Below are 22,109 nucleotides of genomic sequence, written 5' to 3' on the forward strand. Positions count from 1 at the left end.
TAAAAGAAAAGGCACACCCCTCTAAAAACGCTTGTAAAGAAGCTATGAAAAAACCTTGAAATGAATGGCATCATCTGTAGTTGCATGAGACATCAATATGATGGTGATAATAACTGTTCTCGTAAGCTCTCGCTACGGAGCACTAATACTATGTAACGTTATTAATTTCAGAAGTAAATTTCACTTTAAATACTATTGTTCCTTAAAATCCTACCCAACGTTAATTGGTAACGAGAAGCCACTCACAAGAAAGATTATTCCAAATTGGTTTATGGCTACCTAGAAATACAAACAATTATTTATCACTGCAGGAAATATGCAAATGTTACAGCCTGGCCTCTTCTGAATGAATAATTCACAGTTCATCCGCTGATCTTATTGGGATGTTCAGCGCAAAATATTATGGTGATTAAAAATTATGATGATATGATGGAAGAGTGGTGAGACTTTAGGTTGTAAAAAAAAGGATTGTACAGTGGGTACGGAAAGTATTCAGACCCTTTATATTTTTCACTCGTTGTTTCGTTGCAGCCATTTGGTAAATTAAAAAAAAGTTAATTTTTTTCTCATTAATGTACACTCTGCACCACATTTTGACTGAAAAAAAACCAAAAATGTACAAATGTTTGCAAATTTATTAAAAAAGTAAAACTGAAATATCACATGATCATAAGTATTCAGACCCTTTGCTCAGTATTGAGGAGAAGCACCCTTTTGAGCTAGTACAGCCATGAGTCTTCTTGGTAATGATGCAACAAGTTTTTCACACCTGGATTTGGGGATCCTCTGCCATTATTCCTTGCAGATCCTCTCCAGTTCCTTCAGGTTGGATGGTGAATGTTGGTGGACAGCCATTTTCAGGTCTCTCCAGAGATGCTCAATTGGGTTTAGGTCAGGGCTCTGGTGGGACCAGTCAAGAATGGTCACAGAGTTGTTCTGAAGCCACTCCTTTGTTATTTTAGCTGTGTGCTTAGGTCATTGTCTTGTTGGAAGGTGAACCTTCACCCACGTCTGAGGTCCAGAGCACTCTGGAAGAGGTTGTCATCCAGGATATCTCTGTACTTGGCCGCATTCATGTTTCCTTCAAAGACAACCAGTCGTCCTGTCCCTGCAGCTGAAAAGCACCCCCATAGCATGATGCTGCCACCACCATATTTCACTGTTGGGATTGTATTGGGCAGGTGATGAGCAGTGCCTGGTTTTCTCCACACATACCACTTAGAATTATCACCAAAAAGTTCTATCTTCGTCTCATCAGACTAGAGAATCTTATTTCTTATAGTCTGGGAGTCCTTCATGTGTTTTTTAGCAAACTCTATGTGGGCTTTCATATGTCTTGCACTGAGGAGAGGTTTCCGTCGGGCCACTCTGCCATAAAGGCCCAAGTGGAGGAGGGCTGCAATGATAGTTGACTTTGTGAAACTTTCTCCCATCACCCTACTGCATCTCAGGAGCTCATCCACAGTGATCTTGAGGTTCTTCTCTCACTAAGGCTTTTCTCCCACGATTGCTCAGTTTGGCTTGCTGGCCAGGTCTACGAAGACTTCTGGTGGTCCTAAACTTCTTTCATTTAAGGATTATTGAGGCCACTGTGCTCTTCGGAACCTTGAGTACTGCAGAAATTCTGTTCTAACCATGGCCAGATTTGTGCCTTGCCACAATTCGGTCTCGAGTCCCTTGGCCAGTTTCTTTGATCTCATGATTCTTATTTGGTCTGATATGCACTGTGAGCTGTGAGGTCTTAGATAAACAGGCATGTGCCTTTCCAAATCAAGTCCTATCAGTTTAAACACAGCTGGACTCCAATGAAGGAGTAGAACCATCTCAAGGAAATGGGCAGCATGTGACTTAAGGTACCGTCACACTAAGCGACGATGCAGCGATACCGACAACGATCCGGATCGCTGCAGCATCACTGTTTGGTCGCTGGAGAGCTGTCACACAGACAGCTCTCCAGCGACCAACGATCCCGAGGTCCCCGGTAAACAGGGTAAACATCGGGTTACTAAGCGCAGGGCCGCGCTTAGTAACCCGATGTTTACCCTGGTTACCATCGTTAAAGTAAAAAAACCAGCCACTACATACTTACCTACCGCTGTCTGTCCCCGGTGACGTCATCGCTCTGCTTTCCGGCCGCTGTGCTCACAGCCAGAGCAGAGAAGCAGAGCGCCGAGGACAGACAGCGGTAGGTAAGTATGTAGTGGTTGTTTTTTTTACTTTAACGATGGTAACCAGGGTAAACATCGGGTTACTAAGCACGGCCCTGCGCTTAGTAATCCGATGTTTACCCTGGTTACCAGCGAAGACATCGCTGAATCGGTGTCACACACGCCGATTCAGCGATGTCAGCGGGAGATCCAGCGACGAAACAAAGTTCTGGACTTTCTTCCCCGACCAGCGATATCACAGCAGGGGCCTGATCGCTGCTGCCTGTCACACTGGACGATATCGCTAGCCAGGACGCTGCAACGTCACGGATCGCTAGCGATATCGTCTAGTGTGACGGTACCTTTAAATATGAGTGTCTGAACAAAGGGTCTGAATACTTATGACCATGTGATATTTCAGTTTTTTTCAGTCAAGATGGGATGCAGAGTGTACATTAATAAGAAAAAAAACTTGTTTGAATTTACCAAATGACTACAATGAAACAAAGAGTGAAAATTTAAAGGGGTCTGAATACTTTCCGCACCCACTGTATTCCTAGATATACTAAAGAAATATTTGATCAGCATCTGCCAGCCTATGAGTAAAAAGGTTCTCACCTGCTGGGTATCTCCTTCTGTAAAAGGTAACTTAGTTGACACATGAAACATGATCTCCTTGTCTCTGAATACAGTGTAAATAGACTCGGTGCCCGTCTGACCATGTGCTACATCCAGTCCTCCTCGAAAACTATAAAGAAGTCAAATGTTAAGAAACATTATAATTTTTTCACATAATATTGATGCATGTGGATTCCCAATCTCTGGCAATGTGTAGAGGTTCAGAACATTTATATAATTTAATTGAAGATGTGTTTCAGTAGGAAGCTAGAATTTATGAGTTGGCAAAAACTATTTTTTCTTAGGAACAACATTACATTTGAAGTGATTTTGAAGGGTCTATATGACAGAAAATACACAAAAGTGACAACATTCTAAAAACTGCACCCCTAAAGTTGATCAAAACCACATTCAAGAAGTTTATAAACCCTTCATGTGCTTCACAGGAATTTTTAGAATGTGGAAGGAAAAAAAAGAATATTTGACTTTCACCCAAATTAAATTTTTTTTAGGCCCAATTTTTTTATTTTCGCAAGGGTAACAGGAAAAAACAGACATCACAGTTTGTTGTTCAATTTCTTCTGAGTATGTCGAAACCCCATATGTCGAAGAAAAACTATTTGGGAGAATGGAAAGGCTTAAAGACAGAGCCCCTGATGTGGCTAAACAGTGGAAACCCCCCAAAAGACCTCATTTTGGAGACTAGACCCCTCAAGGAACTGATCTAGATGTGTATTGAGCACCTTGAACCCCCGGGTACTTCACAGAAGTTTATAACATTGAAAACAAAAATGTTTTTAGACCCAAATTTAGCATTTTCACAAATGCAACAGGAGAAATTGCACCATACAATTTGTGGGGGGAAACTATTGTTTGAGCGAACAGCAAGGCAAAGAATGTCATTTGACTTTTTGAAAGCAGATGATGGATCTGAGTGGGGACTTGCTTTTTTGTGGAGTAATTAGAAGCTTTTGTTGGGAACATTTTACATAATGTTTAGGATCACATTTATCTGGCACTCTATGCTGAGCACTTATATCGGGGTTTCCATCTAATTCTCTGAGTGACATGATTCAGATGAAACCCCTGAGGGAGACACTCACTATAATGAGGCGATTACTCTGGATTCCATCTGGCCTCTGTTGTTCTTCTTTTCAAATGTGCACAAAACTGTGGCCAACTGCAGTTTTATGCATGCCTAAAATTGGGATCAGGGCTCATTGCTGGCCATTTTAAAACAGTCCATTTTTTCTTTTTGAACCATTTCTGTGTACATTTGGATGTGTGCTTTGGTTCATTGTCTTGCTGGAGGTACCATGATCATCCACTCACACCAAGTTTTCTTACACTGGGTATATTAAAATACACTCCTCAGTCTTCCATATAGTATTATACACTTCCCATAGTCCTCCATATAGTATAATACAATACTCATAGTCCTCCATATAGTATAATACACTCCCCATAGTCCTCCATATAGTATAATACATTTCCCATAGTCCTTCATATAATATAATGTGATCCATAGTCCACCACATAGTATAATACACTCCCCATAGACCTCCATATAGTATAACACATTCCCCATAGTCCTCCATATATTAAAATACACTCCTCAGTCCTCCATATAGTATTATACACTTCCCATAGACCTCCATATAGTATAATACACTACTCATAGTCCCCCATATAGTATAATACACTCCCCATAGTCCTCCATATAGTATAATACATTCTCTATAGTCCTCCATATATTAAAATACACTCCTCAGTCCTCCATACAGTATAATACAATCCTCATAGTCCTCCATATATTAAAATACACTGCTCAGTCCTCCATATAGTATAATACACTCCTCATAGTGCTCCATATAGCATAATGCACCGCCATAGTCATTCATGTAGTACAATTCACTTCCCATAGTATAATGCACCCCATAGTTCTTCATATAGTATAATGTATTCCCTATAGTCCTCGATACAGTATAATGCAGCCCACATATAGTATGATGCAGCTGTCCCATAGAGCATAATGCAGTCACCCACAGAATATAATGTAGCCCCCTCAGAGTATAATGCAGCCCTGCCATACAATATAATGTAACCCCATAGAATATAATGCAGCCCCCGATAGAATACAATGTAGCCCCCCTCATATAGTATAATATAGCAACCTCATAGAGTATGATGCAATCACTCCTCATAGAACATAATAAATATAATACAGCCCCAATAGAATATAATGTAGCCTCCCATAGAATATAATACAGCCCACCTTCCCATAGAACATAATGTACCCCCCATAGAATATAATGCAGCCCACCTCCCCATAGAATATAATGTGTCCCCCCATAGAATATAATACAGCCCACCTCCCCATAGAATATAATGTAGCCCCCCACAGAATATAACACATCCCACCTCCCCATAGAATATAATATAGCCCCACATAGAATATAATACAGCCCACCTCCCCATAGAATATAATGTACACCCCCCGAGAATGGCCCCACAGTCCAGTACTCAATGATATATTAAAAAAAAACCACAATCCTGACCTCTCCTCTTGCCCTGCGCTGCTCCAGGCTCTCCTCCGATCTCAGCGGCTGCACTGCCTGGGCCCGGCACACAGCGGGTGTGCGATGATATGATGTCATCGCACAACCGCAGTGTCAGAGGCAGAGGGGAATGATGGGAGAGGGAGTGTCATCTTATGATCTCACTCCATCATTGCTTTGAACTGTACCGGCGTCATTATGACACCGGTATAGTTCAATGCGGTGGCAGGGGGAGTCGGCGCTGGCGACAGATGGTCCCCCTGACCTATGGGCCCCATAGCGGCTGTGTGATGTGCCACTATCAGCGGCACACCACTGACTAGGGGCCCTTGGGGGAGCAGGGGCCCCTAGGCAGCTGCATGGTCTGCTTGCCGCTAACGCCAGCCCTGCACGCAGTACACGCAATGTGAGGATACACAAATTTGCAGTCACAAAGAGTGACTCAATAAATTGTTTAATGGCATCTGGAGGTCATTGAGGGGGGGGGGCTCTAATTTAAGTACCATTGTGACTCTGGATTTTTATGCACGTACCTAATGGAAAAGATCATTGTGGCAGGGGATGCCACCTTAACAGGACTCAAACCGGAAGGGAGTCCACTGGTGGCAATCCTAGCATTTGGACTGCAAGGCACATAGGCTGATTGTTGAGTGAGTGCTGCATCAACTATATCTGCATACAAAAAAGCATTATTGCCATTTGAACCACTAAGGAAATCGAGATTGTTTAGAGGTAGAATAAAGGTGGTGTGGGTTTGTGAGAATTGAGGGGCTAAATATACAAAGTCTGTATAGACAGGTTGGAGCCTGAAGAGGTCTTGGGGCACTAATCTTTATGAACCCACAACAATGCTAAATGAGCAATAATACTTTGTACATTCCTGCTCATCATTATTGGCACCCATGAAGGTTAAGTACGTAATGTGGAATGTTTTTTGTACAGAGCACTTGTGTTAAAATACAAAACAGCAAACAATAAGCATTTTAAAGCAAAAAACAATGGGAGGAAAAAAATAAAAAAACCTAAAGCTTGCTGTGACACTGGTATGTGCACCCTTTACATTAAATTAGTAAACACATTTTGACTCGCCTGTGGTAAATCACAAATGAGAATCAACTGTGATTAATTGTCGGTGCCCATGTGACATGAATTAGCCAATGAATGATGACTTCAGTGTTTTTAAAAGCCAGGTGGCAGGCACTGTTCCTTTGTCACAATGGCAAAGACAAAGGAGCTGTCTGAGGACATCAGAACTGCTATTATTAGAAAACACAAGACTTGCAAATGGTATAAGGCCATCTCCAAAGACCTTGGTATCCCAGCCTCAGCAGTGCACAATGTTATTAAGAAGTTTGTCAAGAATGGTACCATCAAGAACTTCCATGGGCCTGGGGCAGTAGCGTAGCTACTGGGGGGGGGGGGGGGGGGGGCAGAAAGAGCTGTCGCCACGAGTCCTGTCACATGAAGGGTCCCACTGGGAGCCAGGGCAAGGCCACTTCTGTGCCGAGGCAGAATACAGCATAGGAGCAGAGCAGTATAATCTGACGGAGACTCTGCAAGCTGCGAGCACAGTGGCGGCTGCAGAGTCTCCCTCCTGCAGTGAATGGTGTTGCCTGTCTGACCTGATGATGAAGTTTTTCCCGGCTGCAGCTTCTTCACTCTGTGCAGTGTGCACGCTGGGTCCTAGTGCCATTTCACTAACACTTAGACACTTCCTGGTCCTGCCTGCAAACTTCATCAGTAAGTGGGGATGGAACTTATTAGGTTTACTAAATTCAGGTATGTCACTGTGAGGTGAATGTGAGACGAATGTGAGACCATTGGGGTATTGTGGGTGCAGAAAGTGGGTGAAGGGGGACAGGGCACTGGGGGGTGAATGTGAGACCATGGGGGTATTGTGGGGGAGGGGAGACAGGGTACTGGGGGGTGAATGTCAGACCATGGGGGTGTTGTGGGGGAAGGGAGACAGGGCACGGGGGGTGAATGTCAGACCATGGGGGTGTTGTGGGGGAAGGGAGACAGGGCACTGGGGGGGTGAATGTGAGAACATGGGAGAATTGTGGGGGAAGGGAGACAGGGCACTGGGGGGGTGAATGTGAGACCATGGGGGTATTGTGGGGAAGGGGAGACAGGACACTGGGGGGTGAATATGAGTCCATGGGGGTATTGTGGGGGAGGGGAAACAGGGCACTGGGGGGTGAATGTGAGGCCATGGGGGTATTGTGGAGGAGGGGAGACAGGGCACTGGGGGGTGAATGTGAGGTCATGGGGGTATTGTGGGGGAGGGGAGACAGGGCACTGGGGGGTGAATGTGAGGCCATGGGGGCATTGTGGGTGAGGGGAGACAGGGCACTGGGGGGTGAATGTGAAACCATGGGGGTGTTGTGGGGGAGGGGGGACAGGGTACTGGGGGGTGAATGTGAGACCATGGGGGTGTTGTGGGGGAGGGGGGACAGGGTACTGGGGGTGAATGTGAGACCATGGGGGTGTTGTGGGTGAGGTGTGGACAGGGCATTGAGGGTGTGGAAGTGAGATGATGGGGGTTTTGTTATATTATTTTATTATATGTACTCCATCACATGTAATATTTGGAGGGGAGGCTGGAGATGGGGGGGAGCAGGGGGCTTTTGATGCGTACCACCTGGGTCTTTTATGAATATTAGTATAAGAAGCCCCATACAGTAACCAAGAGCTGCATCACATTTACAGCGCCACTCCAGTATTTTTTTTTTATTTCACTGCTGAAGCTGAGCTGAAAATCTAAGTCCCCTGCCCCCTGTCTAATACTCACCTTCAGGGGTTTTCATCGGTTTTCACCTCGGCTCCGTCTCCTGCAGTTTGTGACCTATCCACGGCTCCAGTGTTTCATGGAGCGGCGCAGAGGTCACTAACCAATGTAAGTCTATGGGAGCCTCGTTCTGGCCTGGTCCTCGCTCTCATAGTCTTACACTGAACTCTTGTGACAAAGCTTCTCACTTCTGGCCAGTCACAAGCTGCGCTCACAAGTTTGAGCTTTGGCACTGCAGCAGTGCCACAAAATAGTGAATACCGCGGAGGATGAGTAAATGACCAGGGCAGGGGTCTTACACTTAAAGCACCATTCCATCGGTAGAAAAAAACCCTGCTAGAGTGGTGCTTTAATAATTTAATAATAAGCAATTTATTACTATAAAGTTGATAAAGGCTTGGAATAAATGTCTGCAGTCACTTTATATGACTGCAGACTGCCAAATCATAACCAGGAGCTGCGGGCCCATCATACTGTGTATAAGGGAGCTGTGGACCCATCATATTGTTTATAAGGGAGCTGTGGGCCCATCATACTGTGTATAAGAGAGCTGCGGGCCCATCATACTGTGTATAAGGGAGCTATGGGCTCATCATACTGTGTATAAGAGAGCTGCGGGCCCATCATACTGTGTATAAGGGAGCTGCGGGCCCACCATACTGTGTATAAGGAAGCTGTGGCCCCATCATACTGTGTATAAGGGAGCTATGGGCTCATCATACTGTGTATAAGAGAGCTGCGGACCCATCATACTGTGTATAAGGGAGCTGCGGCCCCATCATACTGTGTATAAGGCAGCTGTGGCCCCATCATACTGTGTATAAGGGAGCTGTGGCCCCATCATACTGTGTATAAGGGAGCTGCGGGCCTATCATATTGTGTATAAGGGAGCTGTGGGCCCATCATACTGTGTATAAGAGAGCTGCCGGCCCATCATACTGTGTATAAGGGAGCTGCGAGCCCATCATACTGTGTATAAGGAAGCTGCGGGCCCATCATACTGAGTATAAGGAAGCTGTGGCCCCATCATACTGTGTATAAGGGAGCTACGGGCCCATCATACTGTGTATAAGGAAGCTTCGGGCCCATCATACTGTGATAAGGGAGCTGCGGGCTCATCATACTGTGTATAAGGGAGCTGCGGGCCCATCATACTGTGCATAATGGAGCTGTGGCCCCATCATACTGTGTATAAGGGAGCTGCGGGCCCATCATACTGTGATAAGGGAGCTGCGGGCCCATCATACTGTGATAAGGGAGCTGCGGGCTCATCATACTGTGTATAAGGAAGCTGCGGGCCCATCATACTGAGTATAAGGAAGCTGTGGCCCCATCATACTGTGTATAAGGGAGCTGCGGGCCCATCATACTGTGATAAGGGAGCTGCGGGCCCATCATACTGTGATAAGGGAGCTGTGGGCCCATCATACTGTGCATAATGGAGCTGCGGGCTATCATACTGTGTATAAGGGAGCTGCGGGCACATCATACTGTGTATAAGGAAGCTGCGGGCCCATCATACTGTGATAAGGGAGCTGCGGGCCCATCATACTGTGCATAAGGGAGCTGCGGGCTATCATACTGTGTATAAGGGAGCTGCGGGCACATCATACTGTGTATAAGGAAGCTACGGGCCCATCATACTGAGTATAAGGAAGCTGTGGCCCCATCATACTGTGTATAAAGGAGCAACAGGCCCATCATACTGTGATAAGGGAGCTGCGGGCTCATCATACTGTGTATAAGGGAGCTACGGGCCCATCACACTGTGCATAAGGGAGCTGCGGGCTCATCATACTGTTTATAAGGGAGCTGCGGGCCCATCATGCTGTGTATAAGGAAGCTGCGGGCCCATCATACTGTGTATAAGGAAGCTGCGGGCCCATCATACTGTGATAAAGGAGCTGCGGGCTTATCATACTGTGTTTAAGGGAGCTGCGGGCCCATCATACTCTGTATAAGGAAGCTGCGGGCCCATCATACTGTGCATAAGGGAGCTGTGGGTTATCATACTGTGTATAAGGGACCTGCGGGCCCATCATACTGTGTATACGGGAGCTGTGGGCCCATCATACTGTGTAGAAGGAAGCTGTGGCCCCATCATACTGTGTATAAGGGAGCTGCGGGCTATCATACTGCGTATAAGGGAGCTGTGGACCCATCATACTGTGTATAAGGAAGCTGTGGCCCCATCATACTGTGTATAAGGGAGCTGTGGGCCCATCATATTGTGTATAAGGGAGCTGTGGACCCATCATACCGTGTATACGGGAGCTGTGGGCCCATCATACTGTGTATAAGGGACCTGCGGGCCCATTATACTGTGTATACGGGAGCTGTGGGCCCATCATGCTGTGTAGAAGGAAGCTGTGGCCCCATCATACTGTGTATAAGGGAGCTGCGGGCTATCATACTGCGTATAAGGGAGCTGTGGACCCATCATACTGTGTATAAGGAAGCTGCGGGCCCATCATACTGTGTATAAGGAAGCTGCGGGCCCATCATATTGTGTATAAGGGAGCTGTGGACCCATCATACCGTGTATACGGGAGCTGCGGGCCCATCATACTGTGTATAAGGGAGCTGCGGGCCCATTATACTGTGCATACGGGAGCTGTGGGCCCATCATGCTGTGTAGAAGGAAGCTGTGACCCCATCATACTGTGTATAAGGGAGCTGTAGGTCCATCATACTGTGTATAAGGGAGCTGCGGGCCCATCATACTGTGTATCAGGAAGCTGCAGGCCCATCATACTGTGTATAAGGAAGCTGTGGCCCCATCATACTGTGTGTAAGCAAGCTGTGGCCCCATCATACTGTGATAAGGGAGCTGTGCGCTCATCATACTATGTATAAGGGAGCTGCGGGCCCATCATACTGTGTATAAGGGAGCTGCGGGCTATTATACTGTGTATAAGGGAGCTATGGGGCCCATCATACTGTGTATAACAAAGCTGTGGGCTATCATACTGTGTATAAGGGGGCTGTGGGCCCATCATATTGTATATAATGGAGCTGTGGGCCCATCATACTGTATATAACGGAGCTGCTGGCTCATCATACTGTGTATAAAGAAGCTGTGGGCTATCATACTGTGTATAAGGGAGCTGCGGACCCATCATACTGTATATAAGGGAGCTGCGGGCCAATCATACTGTGAATAAGGGAGCGTAGCTGTGGGCCAATCATACTGTGTATAAGGGAGCTGCGGGCCCATCATACTGTGGATGAGGGTATGTGCACATGTTGCGGATTTTGCTGCGGATCCGCTGCGGATTTGACGCTGCGGATTCGTAGCAGTTTTCCATGCAGTTTACAGTACCGTGTAAATCTATGGAAAACAAAATCAGCTATGCACATGCTGCGGAAAATACCGCACGAAAACGTTGCGGATTATTTTCCCGCAGTATTTCAATTCTTTGTGCAGATTCTGCAGCGCTTTAGACCTAATCCATTAAAGGATTCTGCAGGTGTGAAAATTCTGCCAAATCTGCACAAAATCCGCAGTAAGACCACTGCACGACCCCAGGTAAAACACAGGTCATTTTACCTGCAGATTCTGCTGAATCCGCACAGAAAAGTCCGCAAACGAATCTGCAACGTGTGCACATACCCTAAGGGAGCTGTGGGCCCATCATACTGTGTGCCGGGGAACTGTGGGGGACATCATACTGTCTGTATGGGAGCTGCAGGCCAATCATACTGTTATAATGGAGCTGCAAGCCCATCATACTGTGTATAAGGAAGCTGGGACCCATCATAATATGTACAGGGGAACTGTGGGGGACATCATACTGTTTGTATGGGAGCTGCAGGCCCATCATACTGTGTATGAGGGAGCTGTGGGCAAATCATACTGTGTATAAGGGAGCTGCGGGCCAATCATACTGTGTATACGGGAGCTGCGGGCAAATCATACTGTGTATAAGGGAGCTGCAGGCCAATCATACTGTGTATACGGGAGCTGCGGGCCAAAAAACTATGTACATGGGAGCTGCGGGCCCTTCATACTGTGTATAAGGGAGCTGCGGGCCCATCATACTGTGTATAAGGGAGCTGCGGGCCCATCATACTGTGTATAAGGGAGCTGCAGGCCCATCATACTGTGTATAAGGGAGCTGCGGGCCCATCATACTGTGTATAAGGGAGCTGCGGGCCCATCATACTGTGTATACGAGAGCTGCAGGCCCATCATGCTGTGTAGAAGGAAGCTGTGGCCCCATCATACTGTGTATAAGGGAGCTGTGGGTCCATCATACTGTATATAAGGGAGCTGTGGGCCCATCATACTGTGTATCAGGAAGCTGCGGGCCCATCATACTGTGTATAAGGAAGCTGTGGCCCCATCATACTGTGTATAAGCAAGCTGTGGCCCCATCATACTGTGATAAGGGAGCTGTGGGCTCATCATACTATGTATAAGGGAGCTGCGGGCCCATCATACTGTGTATAAAGGAGCTGCGGGCTATTATACTGTGTATAAGGGAGCTGCGGGCCCATCATACTGTGTATAACAAAGCTGTGGGCTATCATACTGTGTATAAGGGGGCTGTGGGCCCATCATATTGTATATAATGGAGCTGTGGGCCCATCATACTGTATATAACGGAGCTGCTGGCTCATCATACTGTGTATAAAGAAGCTGTGGGCTATCATACTGTGTATAAGGGAGCTGCGGACCCATCATACTGTATATAAGGGAGCTGCGGGCCAATCATACTGTGAATAAGGGAGCGTAGCTGTGGGCCAATCATACTGTGTATAAGGGAGCTGCGGGGCCCATCACACTGTGTTTAAGGAAGCTGCGGGCTATCATACTGTGGATGAGGGTATGTGCACATGTTGCGGATTTTGCTGCGGATCCGCTGCGGATTTGACGCTGCGGATTCGTAGCAGTTTTCCATGCAGTTTACAGTACCATGTAAATCTATGGAAAACAAAATCAGCTATACACATGCTGTGGAAAATACCGCACGAAAACGTTTCGGATTATTTTCCCGCAGTATTTCAATTCTTTGTGCAGATTCTGCAGCGCTTTAGACCTAATCCATTAAAGGATTCTGCAGGTGTGAAAATTCTGCCAAATCTGCACAAAATCCGCTGTAAGACCACTGCACGACCCCAGGTAAAACACAGGTCATTTTACCTGCAGATTCTGCTGAATCCGCACAGAAAAATCCGCAAACGAATCTGCAACGTGTGCACATACCCTAAGGGAGCTGTGGGCCCATCATACTGTGTGCAGGGGAACTGTGGGGGACATCATACTGTTTGTATGGGAGCTGCAGGCCTATCATACTGTTATAATGGAGCTGCAAGCCCACCATACTGTGTATAAGGAAGCTGGGACCCATCATAATATGTACAGGGGAACTGTGGGGGACATCATACTGTTTGTATGGGAGCTGCAGGCCCATAATACTGTGTATGAGGGAGCTGTGGGCAAATCATACTGTGTATAAGGGAGCTGCGGGCCAATCATACTGTGTATACAGGAGCTGCGGTCAAATCATACTGTGTATAAGGGAGCTGCAGGCCAATCATACTGTGTATACGGGAGCTGCGGGCCAAAAAACTATGTACATGGGAGCTGCGGGCCCTTCATACTGTGTATAAGGAAGCTGCGGGCCCATCATACTGTGTATAAGGGAGCTGCGGGCCCATCATACTGTGTATAAGGGAGCTGCGGGCCCATCATACTGTGTATACGAGAGCTGCAGGCACATCATACTGCATATAAGGGAGCCGCAATCCCATCATACTGTGTATAAGGAAGCTATGGGCCCATCATACTGTGTACACGGGAGCTCCGGGCCAATCATACTGTGCATAAGGGAGCTGCAGGCCCATAATACTGTATATAAGGGAGCTGCGGGCAAATCATACTGTGTACAAGGGAGCTGTGGGCCAATCATATTGTGTATACGAGAGTTGCAGGCCCATCATACTCTGTATAAGGAAGCTATGGGCCCATCATACTTTGTATAAGGGAGCTGCGGGCCAATCATACTGTGTATACGGGAGCTACGGGCCCATTATACTGTGTATAAGGGAGCTGCAGGCCCATCATACTGTATATAAGGGAGCTGCGGGGAAATCATACTGTGTATAAGGGAGCTGTGGGCCAATCATACTGTGTATACGAGAGCTGCAGGCCCATCATAGTGTATATAAGGGAGCTGCAAGCCCATCATACTGTGTATAAGGAAGCTATGGGCCCATAATACTGTATATAAGGGAGCTGTGGGCAAATCATACTGTGTATAAGGGAGCTGTGGGCCAATCATATTGTGTATACGAGAGTTGCAGGCCCATCATACTGTGTATAAGGAAGCTATGGGCCCATCATACTGTGTATAAGGGAGTTGCGGGCCAATCATACTGTGTATACGGGAGCTGCGGGTCCATTATACTGTGTATAAGGGAGCTGCGGGCCCATCATACTGTATATAAGGGAGCTGCGGGCAAATCATACTCTGTATAAGGGAGCTGTGGGCCAATCATACTTTGTATACAAGAGCTGCAGGCCGATCATAGTGTATATAAGGGAGCTGCAAGCCCATCATACTGTGTATAAGGAAGCTATGGGCCCATCATACTGTGTATAAGAGAGCTGCGGGCCCATCATACTGTATATAAGGGAGCTGTGGGCCCACCATACTGTGTATAAGGGAGCTGTGGGCCCACCATACTGTGTATAAGGAAGCTGTGGGCCCACCATACTGTGTTAAGGGAGCTGTGGTCCAATCATACCGTGTATACGGGAGCTGCGGGCCAATCATACAGTGTATGCGGGAGCTGCGGGCCAATCATAATGTGTATAAGGGAGCTGCGGGCCCATCATACTGTGTATAAGGGAACTGCGGGCTCATCATACTGTGTAAAAGGGAGCTGTGGACCCATCATACTGTGTATACGGGAGCTGCAGGCCAATCATACTGTGTATAAGGGAGCTGTGGGCCCATCATACTATGCATAAGGGAGCTGCGGGCCCACCATACTGTGTATAGGGAACTGTGAAGGCATATTGTGCATATGGGAGCTGTTGAACCATTACACTGTGTATAGGGACTCTGGGGGGCATTATACTTTCTATAGTGGAGCTCTGTCAGCATTATACTGTGTAAAGGGGAGCATTGGGCTTATACTGTACTGTCTATAGGGGAGCAGTGAGAACATCACACTGTGTAAAGGGGAGCAGAGGGCACCTCATACGGTGTATAGGGGAGTTGTAGAATCATCATACTGTATATAGGGGAGCTGTGGGGGCCTTATACTGTGTATAATGGAGCAGTACATGGGGGAACTTAGGAGACATTATTAAATTCTAAGTGGGCATTTAAGCCTTATTGTTATAGGGGCCCTCAGAGTATTGTGACCATCAAAGTTGCATATGGGGTATTATTACTTTCTAGGGCAAAAATGTGGAGGGCACTAACAAAGGGCATTAATATTTTCTAGGGGCAATTTTGCTCTTTAGAGAGCACAATTAAGTCATTATTACTATGTAAAGGGCACAGTGGTGGCATTATTATGTGGGGCGGTAAAAGGAGCCGTTATCGTACCACACAGTAGGTGCAGTAATAGGGACACATACAGCATCAGCGGCTCAGTATTCGGGTATCAGCAGGATGAGGAGTTTGTGCAGATTGGGGAAAGATGGAGACAGTGCAGGAAATGTGAGGAGTCAGATGTGTCGTTGTTGTAATCTCTGCAGACAAGTCCAGTCTGGAGAAGTCGTCATGTCGGTGTGGGCCAGATGGACGAGACGGGAAAGTGAACAATTCCATCAGAGAAAGCGTCAGCTGTAAGTCACCATCTATAACTGTACTGTAATCTCTTATATGGTCTGCAGAACTGGTATCTACCACTATATGGTCACAATGTGGCAGTAAAATCAATGTTCGTTTTTATGTATAGATTTATTTTCAATAACAGCGTGGTCATATTCTGAGGTTCCACTATATTCACAATAAGGCTGCCGTCATACTAGCAGTATTTGGTCAGTATTTTACATCAGTATTTGTAAGCCAAAACCAGAAGTGGAACAAATAGAGGAAAAGTATAATAGAAACCTATGCACCACTTCTGCATTTATCACCCATTCCTGGTTTTGGCTTACAAATACTGATGTAAAATACTGACCAAATACTGCTAGTGTGACGGCAGCCTTAGAGTGCGCAACCGTAGTTGTAATCAGGGTTAGCTGATTAGTGGCCCACTCAGATGTTTCACCCCCCCCTAAGTTGAAACCCGAGCTACGCCTCTGGCCTGGGGGAAAGATTGAAAATTGGCAAGAGATATTGTCGAAGGTTGGTGTAAATTGTGGAGAAAACACCACATTACACATCCAAAGACCTGAAGGCCAACCTGGAGCAGTCTGGGGTCATGGTTTCAACAAGTACCATATGCCACACACTAAACCAAGCAGAGCTTTATGGGCGAAGGCCAAGGAAAAAAACAATGCTGAAGAAAAGACATAAAAAAGAACGACTGATCTATGCCAAAGAGTACCCTGACAAACCAAAATCCTTCTGGGGAAATGTTCTGTGGACAGATGAAACAAAAATAGAGCTTTTTGGCAATGCAAAGCAACAGTTTGTTTACAGAGTGCTCAATGAAGCTTATAAGGAATAGAACACCCTACCAACAGTTAAGCATGGTGGAGGATCCATAATGCTGTGTGGTTGCTTTGCTGCGTCTGGTACTGGAGGCTTTGACCGTATCACAGGAATCATTAAATCAGACAATTATCAAGAGATTTTAGAGCAAAATGTCCTACCCAGTGTAAGAAAACTTGGTGTGAGTGGAAGATCATGGTACCTCCAGCAAGACAATGACCCAAAGCACACATCCAAAAGTACACAGAAATGGTTGAAAAAGAAAAAATGGACTGTTTTAAAAAGGCCAGCAATGAGCCCTGACCTCAATCCCACTGAAAGTCTTTTGGTGAGCTGAAATCTGACATTGGGAAAAAGAAATCTGCAAACATTCCAGAACTTGAACAAATGGCAAAGGAAGAGTGGGAAAAAATACCAGCTGAGAAGTGCAAGAAGCTCTTTAAAGGATACAAGAAAAGTTTGGAGGCTGTGATCATTTCTAAATGGTGTGCAAACCAATATTAATTAGGGGTGCCTTTATTGCTGCACATGCTGTTTATTCTGTTTCTTCTTTGAAATTGAAACATGTAAGTTGAAAAAACAATGTTTTATTGTTGCACTACTTTGGAAGACTAATTAAAAAATCTTGAGGATATAACTATGGTACATTTCCATTTATTTCTGAAGATATTGTACAGTCTATGAAAAAAATGAAGGGGTGCGAATAATGGTGAGCAGCACTGTATCAAGGTTGACCAGAATCCGTTGGACATTCACATTTACAGGTAATACGCAAAAAGTAGAGTTTCACAGAATGTTAAGATCAAAGCACAATATCCTCCTAGATTGATATAGACATGGAACGTCTGAAAGCAATGAAAATGATCTAGATTGATGTCAGACTTCCTGATTACTGTAAAGGCTGCAACTTCTTTTTCTCTATTTTCCACACAAGGACAAAAGAAATTGAATGGGCAATCAAATCAGACTACAGAAAGACCATAACGCCCTATGAAGAAAATGTAATCAGCAGATCTTTTCAATGTCAAGATGCAAAATATTGATTTTTCAAGCCATTACATATCACTTTCAACCATTGCTACTGTTTTCTGCTCCTTTGCAATCAAAACAATTGTTTTTTTCTTTTAGATTCCATCTGTCACAATTTAATCGTTCTAACTCACCCTTTGAAGTCTTGAAGTAAGACTGTATCTCCAAGTAATCCCAAGAATTCTCGAAAGGCTGGACTTTCTTCATTATTGCCAAAAAGTTCCTCCTCTAGTGTCTGCAATGAAGAGAAGGTGGATTGTGTGAGACCTCTGGAAAAGTATGGCTGAATGTATAATGTAAGACTGGCAATCTAGTGCTGTGTTCCAGAATAAATACATAACCTTCATCTACCTATAGGTAGGAGAATCAATGTAAATTAAATGTAATATTAATATTAATGATATATGCAAATAGGTAACCAAAATAGAGAACAGGAGTCCACAGCACTTCATCCTTTTGCATTGCAATTTCAGGTAACTTTTCAGAACGAGCAGTCGGGTGTGTACATGAGGAATAACACTATTTCTGGACTTTGTATAACTTATCGCCTGCATTTTTAGCACTTTTCTGCTACTTGCTGTGACAAAGTCACTGGTAATGTAATAGAAGGGAGATATATGTCACAGCGATTAATAGAGTCAATAATATAAAACCAGAGTATGCATAATGGGCTGGTTTCATGTGAACATTCATAGAGTAGGAGGGAGGAGGTCCACTTTATCTCCACCTGCAGAGCTGACAGGACCTGTGTGATATCACGATCATGTGGTCAGTCACCTGGCGGAAAGAGTCATATGACCTCTGGTTTAAATAACTGGTCTCTAGAGGCAGTCTTTGTTCAGCAAGACTGGAGAGAGGAGTCTCCAGTGGTTTGTGTCTTGTGGAGGAAAGACTGAACCTGTGTTGCTCCAGAGCGGGATGTTACCCGTACAGTATAAGTGTGAACTGTGTTGCAGTGTTTTGTTTTCCTATTTTAGCCTCAAGTGCTGTGTTTATTTTTCCCCTCGTGTTGGTTTATGCTACTAAATAATATATAATAAACCAACCAAGATTTAAAGAGACAGTGTTCCTATTTTCTACCTCCGTATACCGCCATGTGAGTTGAACTACCACATTGCTCTAAAAAGTCTCACGAGTTTCTCTTTGTGTGTGTTAGCGTTTGCTTCCATCCTCACTTTTTCATGTTCATCAATTCATCTCTGAATAATTTTTGCAGTATGGCAAAGTGCATTATCCTGCCATCAGGGAGGATATTGCTATAAAGAGGTGAACTTGATCTGCATGGCATGAATCAAAATGACTGCTTATGACTGCTTCATTAATGTCATCTCTGCTGGCTTCTTTTCATATTGCATCACACTGCCATCTCATCTCCAAGTAAGAGAGACACACAAACGACTCTTCCCATGATATAATAGAAAACTTGATTCTTATAGATTTCAAAAACCTGACCGGCACATCCAAACATAGACTAAGTGTGAACAGGTGCTGAACCTAGAGTCGCCAACTCGTATATAGTTAAGTAAATAAGGCAGCACACTGCAGCGCTGAAACATGCAAACTTGAAACACGAAATTTGAACTGCATTACTGCACTAGAAATATGAAAAATGAGAGCGTTTAGCGCATAAAAATGGCCAATTTTATGTGTACCTGGTAGCCCCTGGTAGCTACCAGGTACACATAAAATTGGCCATTTTTATGCTCACCACTTGCAACAAGAGCCTTGGATACCCTCGACCCAGTCATTGTTTCTTTATTTGTAAATCTTTGGGATGACTTTTGGTAGTTACTAGTGATGAGCGAGTAAACTCGATTGCACGGGTTTTCCCGAGCACGCTCTGGTGGTCTCTGAGTATTTATGACTGCTCGGAGATTTAGTTTTCATCGCAGCAGCTGATGATTTACAGCTATTAGCCAGCTTGAATACATGTGGGGATTCCCTAGCAACCAGGTAACCCCCACATGTACTCAGCCTGGCTAATAGCTGTAAATCATTCAGCTGAGGTGATGAAAACTAAATCTCCGAACACTAACAAATACTCGGAGATCACCCAAGTGTGCTCAGGAAAACCCGAGCAATGAGTATACTCGCTCATCACTAGTAGTTACTAACCATTACATACTGAGAACATCCCACAAGACCCGCATAATTTGCGCTAACCCAATTATCTCCCCATGACTTCGTCACTCAAATCCTTAAACATCGAAATTTTTTTCTACCTAACACATAAATTCCAAGAACAGACTGTTCACCTGCTGTCTAATATATTCCACCCTAGCCATTGTCATGAGATAATCAAATAAATGTGCTTCATTTGTCAATAGGTCTAATGCAATGGATAAATGCCATAAAAAACTTCTCTATAAGATCATCTCTTAAACATTCACACTTTTATCTGTGCCAGGTATCCTGTGACAGATTTCCAGTTGCATCATATTCTGCATACTAACTCATCTTTTTTGACAAGGCCACCCCTTTAGAAGACCAGTATTCAATACATTTTGGGTGGTCATGTCATGGACGTTTAGATATATTTTAAGGAGGCAAATTGAATTTGCTTAACTAAGGACTTGGGGAGATTCAGTGGCTATTCAATGATTTGCATTCTAATCCCTTCTGCTGCTTCAAGCTTCCATATCACATCATTCCAACTCCAGAACAATTTGCAGCTACAAAGCGCTGGCACCATAGAGAGGTACGAAATATAAAAAATTAATTTAGACGCCTGCCAGAATATTCTGTGACAAATTAGTGAATTTATTCCTCTCTGTCTTTCATGTTGTGAACTCTTTCCCTAATTACGTTTTCATGATACAAATGACTACAAAGTATAACGTTTCAGCAAAAGGAATAATCTCTTCCTTAGAACTCAATAATCACCAAATAAGTTCTTTAGATCACTTTGTAACAATGGAGAACCCAAAAAAGGAAAGTATACAATTTTTAAAAATATGTTGTACATGCTATTACAGTGTTGGCGCAAGTCTTTAGTGATGAACTGTTCCTCATTTTAGATATCTAGTAGTGTTTGGCGTATTCTGTTCAGGTAACTCAAAAATAGCAGACGTGCCAAGTAATAACACCAGGCTTGTAGTTTTAAAGACACCATACATTGTACCGAAAAATAGAAAAAAATTAAAGTGAGCTGAATTGGTGAAAAAAATCCAATTCTGCCATTGTTTGGGTTTTATTTTTATGGTGTTCATTAAGCAGTAATTCCATAATAACGTGTCAGCTCCCCACTGTCGCTTCAACAATCATGACATTTATATGTCTCTGTCAATGATTAAACAACAGCATTTGGAGCTGGCTTCTGCCAGGAATGATGATGTGGGCTCAGCCGCTGAGCCTGCTCTTTACATGGGGACGTACTGTTGTGTCCTATATATGGAATGGGTTAAAATGCTATATGTCTAGAGCTAAGGAATATAATATGCATTGCAGAAAGCATTGCTGTAGCAACCTTTAGCTGGACACCTGCTCACTAATATTGGGTCCTCAACAGGCTGGTTTGGGAGGTGAATGGGAACTTATCATGTCCGATAACACTATTATCTTGCAGATATGAGGTAAATCTGCTGGCTAATAGTGTTATGGAGGTCAAAAGAAAAGGTGGCACTCACCAAGCGATGTATTAAAAATCCTTCCTTTACTTTTCCATATATCGGAGTAAGGACATGCCTTTCTGGCTGCAGGTAAAACGAGAGGGTGCGGGGAGTGAACCGGACGACGGCCGTTTCACGCACGATGCGCTTCAACGGGTCCAGGCAGAAAATTAACTTTATTTCTCCAGCTTTCAGTTATACAGGTGTGCCCGATGCAATTACAGTCACCATTCAAAGCACTTAGAGTGAAAGCTGTAACATGACCAGGCACTGAATAATAGCAGATTTTGCTGTGCATCAGTGCAGAGTTGTCAATCAGCGCCTGGGCATGCTTACCGCCGCCGCTCTCAGAGCTGTGAACGGTGACTGTAGCTGCTCCAGGCACTCCTACATGACTGAAAGCTGGCGGCACCTGGGAGAATAAAGTTTATTTTCTACTGGGTGCCTCGCTATCAGTACAGGGCTGGGCACCTTCATAACACTATTAATAGCATGTGTGTCTTATAAATTAGGAGCCTCTGACTACAATATGCCCCTGTTAGGGTCGGCTGAACGCACTAAAGAAGATATGATAATAAAGTGTGTTCGCCACCCGGGGCCCACCGTGCAGAGATGGTATACTGCAGCTAAGAGGACAATGACAAAACAAGCAGTGAGCGTAACTGACTTGCACTGAGTTAAACATCACTCAGCAGAGAAGCACATGCCTGTGCCAAAAGCAAACAGCGATGGGAAAAAAA

At 44.8% G+C, this 22,109-nt stretch overlaps 1 protein-coding gene across 4 annotated transcripts in view; it reads right to left on the reverse strand.

Annotated features, from left to right (window-relative positions):
* Nucleotides 1-22,109, reverse strand: part of RAP1GAP2 (RAP1 GTPase activating protein 2) — a 1,157,994-nt gene that overhangs the window by 73,886 nt on the left and 1,061,999 nt on the right. For all 4 annotated transcript variants that reach the window (XM_069761272.1, XM_069761274.1, XM_069761271.1 and 1 more), the window contains 2 exons: nt 17,896-17,996; nt 2,766-2,895 (listed from right to left, as the gene is read on the reverse strand). In XM_069761272.1, coding sequence (XP_069617373.1) covers nt 2,766-2,895; nt 17,896-17,996 — 231 coding nt within the window. The remainder of the gene's footprint in view (nt 1-2,765; nt 2,896-17,895; nt 17,997-22,109) is intronic.

Source organism: Ranitomeya imitator, chromosome 3 (genome assembly GCF_032444005.1).
Source record: "Ranitomeya imitator isolate aRanImi1 chromosome 3, aRanImi1.pri, whole genome shotgun sequence".
In the NCBI taxonomy this organism is placed as follows: Eukaryota; Metazoa; Chordata; class Amphibia; order Anura; family Dendrobatidae; genus Ranitomeya; species Ranitomeya imitator.